Below are 5,444 nucleotides of genomic sequence, written 5' to 3'. Positions count from 1 at the left end.
TCAAATTGCAAAAGCTAATCCTTAAAATAAAAAAAATTGCAAAAGCTAAAGCTAAATTGCTGAGTAATCAGTGGCAGTATATATGTGACTGCATATGTAAGAAACCTGAAGAAGTGGGTTGGTAGGGACTTGGTTAGGGACTTGGGATTTTTATGGGAAAGTCTTGCCCATCAAAAGTTATTGTGTTCTCTTGGAAACTCTTACTACGTCGCTTACCAATAAGGGTTAATCTTGCTAAACGGGGAATTGTCGACCACGGCTCCAACACTTTTTGTGTGTTATGCCCGATGCACTTAGAGTGTGAGGGTCATCTCTTTGGATGGTGCGCTTTTGCTTCGTCTCTATGGAGTAAAGTGTTTAAGTGTTTTGGTTGGGATGTGCGGTACCGAGAGATCCACTTGAGATTTTCCGAAGATTTTGCACGGGGAGGGGGAGCGGCAAAATACTTAAGGGTCTTCTTGCGGTGTGGCATGTGGTGGTGGGGGCTATTTGGAAACTTAGAAATGATTTGATTTTCAACTCACAAGTGCCGGTGGTGGATGATGTTCTACATCGTATCATCTCTACCTCATGGAAGTGGTTAGTTGATAAAAAGATGGGTGGTGTGTGTTCTCTTTATGAATAGAAAACCTATCCTATGGATTGTATTCGTAGGTAGTGGATGACTTTTTGCTCTCGTTTTTAACTTTGGGTCAAGTACCCCTTGTACTTAATCCCGAGTTTGTGGGTATAGACGTATAGTACCATTTGTACTTTCTCCATTTGTGACTTTGTTATATATATATATGTGTGTGTAACATTTGGTGTCAAACTAGTTGGTGTCATTTGATTCTGACTCATATATATACACACGAATACACTTTTGCTGTTAAAAAAAAGTATATTAAAATAATTTCTCATTTTTTTTGGTGTGGCCAATAATTTTTCATTTTTTTCGAGGGGGTGGCCGTGGCCCACCCCAGCCATGTTTCGCCCAACTCCCATTTTCGTCACCACGGCCACCCATGAAAATTAAATCAACTCATTGAATTTAATAGTTAGGTTAAATCCCTTGCCAGTAATAATGCAAATTGTAATTGTTTCTCCAATTTGATTGCTAAATTGATTTTGTTCATTGTTTCTCCAATCTTGATTGTTAAATTGATTTTGTCTACTACCCCACAACACCATCAGCAAAAGTAATGAGAATGAAAATAAAAATAGAAATTCATGGTGGAAGCATCTTGGAAGAAGGTAGAGTAATAATGATGAGAAAAAAGTGACAAAGAACCACACCAACATGAATCTCGAAGACAAGGAAAAAAAGGATTTGGATTTGCTGCTGTCCATATATCCCACAGTTACACACAGTTGAGAAAATCTGAACCATTAAAATCATCCAATGTACCAGATTGTGTCTCTCCCATATTTTATAGTTTTTAACGCCTAGATGACGTCACACCAAACCAGTCACTGCAAACTAGATCGCGAAGGACGAAGCGGCGACACGACCGATCAACCTTACAACGGAACAACGGCAGGACAAAACGACATTACAACGGAGCGACAACACGACGGACAGGCGTCACAACGGCGTAACGACAGAATCTGCAGCGGATGTTTCAACTTGTGAAATAGATCGATGGATGGAGGAAGAGGAAGGGGTGGAGCTACCGACTCCGACGAAATTGGTTTGGAATTGAATTATGGAATTGAAATTGGTCGGCACATAAATTTGTAAAATAGTTTCAAGTGTTAATTGTGATTCCTGTAACAAATTAGGTGTGTGGAACGACGTGATTTTTCTCAACGGTGAACTGCGTGAATTTGTTGCTTTTCCTTGGAGAAGCATTTTGATACGTTGGATTGGTTTAACGGTTCAGATTTTTTTAACTGCGTGTAACTGTGGGATATATGGACAGCAGCAAATCCAAATCCGGAAAGGATTGGATTAAAACACTCAGATTTTGCGAGTGAACAAAGTCAATTTTGATACTGTGGAGTTAACGTATCCCATCTTATATTCAATTATATTATTTATTTATTTTATTTTATTGGTTTTTCACCACTAGTTGAATCTGATTTGGGGGTCAGTTCTGACATCAGGTGGTTCCAGCACCCTCCCGATCGCAGTTGCAGGGATCGAACCGTGGTCCTTCCTATCAAATTCAGCGTCAATCATCACTAAACCATCTAACGATTGATTTAATTATATTATTTATTGATCATACAAGAAATAGTCTAACTAATCAAATAACATAAATCAACACCTCTGCATCATAAAGACGTAATTTTTTTTTGTTGAAGTAGGTTAGTGGCTAAAAATTCCACCCATAAGGTGGATAAGTGGGATGATCAGGATTCGAACCTCAGCCCCCTACATATAAAATGCAATGTCTCTGCCAACTGAGTTAAACTCACAGGACAGACGTAAATTTAATAGAAGGAAAAAAATTAGCTAAATATTTGAAGGAAAATAACCCGTAATAAGTAGTTGATCTAGTGATGATTAACGCTGGACTTTGTAGGAGGACTACGATTCAATCCTCATAACTACAATCGTGAGAGAGCTAAAATCACTTGATAGTAGAACTAATCCCTGAACCAAATAGGCGGTCCAATAGACCAGATAGTCGTGATGAAAACTAAAACAAAATGTTAAACAATGTTCCCAAACACTAGAAAGTTATCTTTTCTAGCATTAACTTTATTTTTTAATGTCCTAATCTAATGTCCCGCGAGTACAGTCTAACATGGCCCATATTTGAATACCACACATTTAATAAGACAAAGCTTAGAATCGATGAATGAAAAACTGAAAGACGAGTAAAATTAACACCAAGAAATTAGGAAATTTCTAGGAACAGGGGAAAGTGAAAGATGTAGGAAATTAAAACAATGAAATTTCTGGGAATTGAAGAGAGCATTGGATATTAGTTCTAAACTACACCACACAAATGATTGATTATTTATATTACTATCCACCCACAGCTTTTTGTTCACGCTTCTTTTATATACAGTCACACAAAGCCACTGATTACTCAACACTTTAGGTTTGTCTTTGGCAAGTTAAATGACTTCAACTAACAGCATAATCCAAAGCAAAAGCAGCATGATCACTTTGAGAGGGAAATACGCTTATGATGTGTTTGTTAGCTTCAGAGGCGCAGACACGCGCTGCAATGTCACCGATCATCTTTTTGCTGCCTTCAAAAGAAAAGGAATTGTTTCATTTAAGGATGATAAAAATCTCAGGAAAGGTGAATCCATAGCACCTGAGCTCCGTCGTGCAATTGAAGGATCACGGATTTTCATAGTGGTTTTCTCAAAGAACTATGCTTTCTCAACATGGTGCTTGCAAGAACTGGATCAGATCCTTTATTATGCTCTAATATCTGGAAGACGTGTTCTTCCAATTTTCTATGATGTTGATCCATCTGAGGTGAGACATCAAAAAGGAAGATATGCTAAAGCCTTTGAAAAACATGAAGAAAGGCTCAAGCATGACTTAGAGGTGGTAAGAAGATGGAGAACAGCTCTGACACGAGTGGCCAATATCACTGGCTGGGATTTACGCCACAAGTAAGTAATCTTTTTTGGTATGAAGCACCGACACAATTTAAGAAAATAGAAGTGATTAAATGTAACCACACATTGTGTTGCATTTCAAGTGTGAGTGATTAAGTCTCACATCGACTATGTATGAGAAGAATGTTGGATTTATACGAGAGATGACCCATTAACCTAATGTCTTGAGGCTTTGGGTGGAGATGTGGCGCCTCTCTCTTGTGGTCCTGGAGCATTGACCTCATTGACCACACATCGGGATCGGACACGCCTTCAATCTAAATAGCGGTGTTACATCCTACATTTAGATTGTTTTGCCTATCCAAAAAGCTGTGTTACCTTTTTCTTTTTTTATATATTGCCATCTTTTAGTTTATTGATTAACTTTTTAAAACTTTCAGGCGTCAATATGCTGAGATTGAAAAGATTGCTCAACAGATAAGGGATTCATTTTGTCCCAAGTTTTCAAGCCTTCCAAAAGATATAGTGGGGATGATTTCTCCAATAGAAGAACTAGAAAATCGTTTATTTTTGGATTCGGCTAATGATGTTCAGGTTGTAGGAATTTGCGGGATGAGAGGAATAGGGAAATCAACTCTTGCAGCTGTTTTATATGACAGGATCTTTCATGAATTTGAAGCAAGTTGTGTTATCGAAGATGTAAGCAAAATTTATAGAGTTGATGGTGCAATTGGTGCACAAAAGCAAATTCTACGCCAAACTCTAAAGGAAGAACACCTTCGGGTATGCAATCCTTATGAGGCAACTATTTTGATACGAAGTAGGATGCTTCATCTAAAGGCCCTAGTAATTCTTGATAATGTTGATCAAATTGAACAACTGGAGAAATTAGCCGTGAATCGTGAATGTTTTGCTGCTGGGAGTAGAATCATTATAATTACTAGATATGAGCACATCTTGAAAGAGTATGGAGTGGATGGAGTTTACAAAGTTCCACTCTTGAATCAAATTGACTCTATTCAATTATTATTTTATCAAAAAGCTTTCAGATGTGCTGATATTACTAGTTATTATGAACAATTGGCATGTGACATGCTTCATTATGCAAATGGCCTACCTCTAGCAATTAAAATATTGGGTTCATTTTTGTTTACTCTACATACCTCTGAATGGAGAAATGCATTGGTTAGATTGAGAGAAAGTCCGAACGAAAATATTATAGATGTCTTGCAATCAAAGTATCAATATCCACTACGACCATCCATGTATCACTACAATGGACGCTGTCGTGATCAAACCAAATGTACTACTGTGGAGGTTCACCCTAGGGGTGATAATCATTACATGGAGCAAAGGTACATACAGGGTTATCCTGTGCAACCTTCACGATTGTCCTACGTGAACTCGTCTGAGCCCGAGTCTACTTTGTTCATGTTCAATGATGAGAACGCTAATTCTTGTTCCATCATGTGATTTGTTTTATTTTATTATAGAAGTTGAATTGTCTATTTGAGTGTATACAGATGTGTAACTAGTAAATACAAATATTATATTTATAGGAATTATAATTAAATAGTGACTCAAATTCATATTCATGATTAAGTGCTGTATAGTGATTTTTGTGAGATGGTAGAATTTTGATCTCCAAATTTATTATATTTAAGGGTCATTGAAGCAACATATAACTGTCTCAAAATAATTAATGTAGTCAACACCAATTGACTTGAGCATAACAGAGGCAAACATATAATCACCAAGCAACAAGAAGGGTTTCATCTTCAAGCCAAGCAACGATAATCAACTATATATCAGTGAGATTTTCAAACATATTATAAAGTTACCTAGCAACAAGAAGAGCTTCATCTTCAAGCCAATTCTCCGCAACATGTATCACTCTTCTTCCGGAATACCCTCTTTATCCATTTCTTGTTTTTGAA

General features: G+C 37.3%; 1 protein-coding gene across 1 annotated transcript; it reads left to right on the top strand.

The window, feature by feature from the left end:
• Nucleotides 1-2,779: 2,779 nt before the first annotated feature.
• LOC123890180 (disease resistance protein Roq1-like) lies at nucleotides 2,780-5,185 on the top strand. The gene is made up of 2 exons (XM_045939731.1): nucleotides 2,780-3,561; nucleotides 3,948-5,185. The coding sequence occupies exons 1-2, from the start codon at nucleotides 3,053-3,055 to the stop codon at nucleotides 4,978-4,980; spliced, it is 1,542 nt and encodes a 513-aa protein (XP_045795687.1). The 5' UTR covers nucleotides 2,780-3,052; the 3' UTR covers nucleotides 4,981-5,185.
• Nucleotides 5,186-5,444: the final 259 nt, after the last annotated feature.

Source organism: Trifolium pratense, linkage group LG6, assembly GCF_020283565.1.
Source record: "Trifolium pratense cultivar HEN17-A07 linkage group LG6, ARS_RC_1.1, whole genome shotgun sequence".
Classification (NCBI taxonomy): Eukaryota; Viridiplantae; Streptophyta; class Magnoliopsida; order Fabales; family Fabaceae; genus Trifolium; species Trifolium pratense.
This window is presented reverse-complemented; position numbering and strand designations above follow the sequence as displayed.

Excerpts from the sequence above, each read along its gene's own strand:
- LOC123890180 (XM_045939731.1), top strand. The coding sequence starts at position 3,053 with ATGACTTCAACTAACAGCATAATCCAAAGCAAAAGCAGCATGATCACT. Across the intron at positions 3,562-3,947 it reads GGCTGGGATTTACGCCACAA|GCGTCAATATGCTGAGATTG; the intron begins GTAAGTAATCTT and ends TAAAACTTTCAG.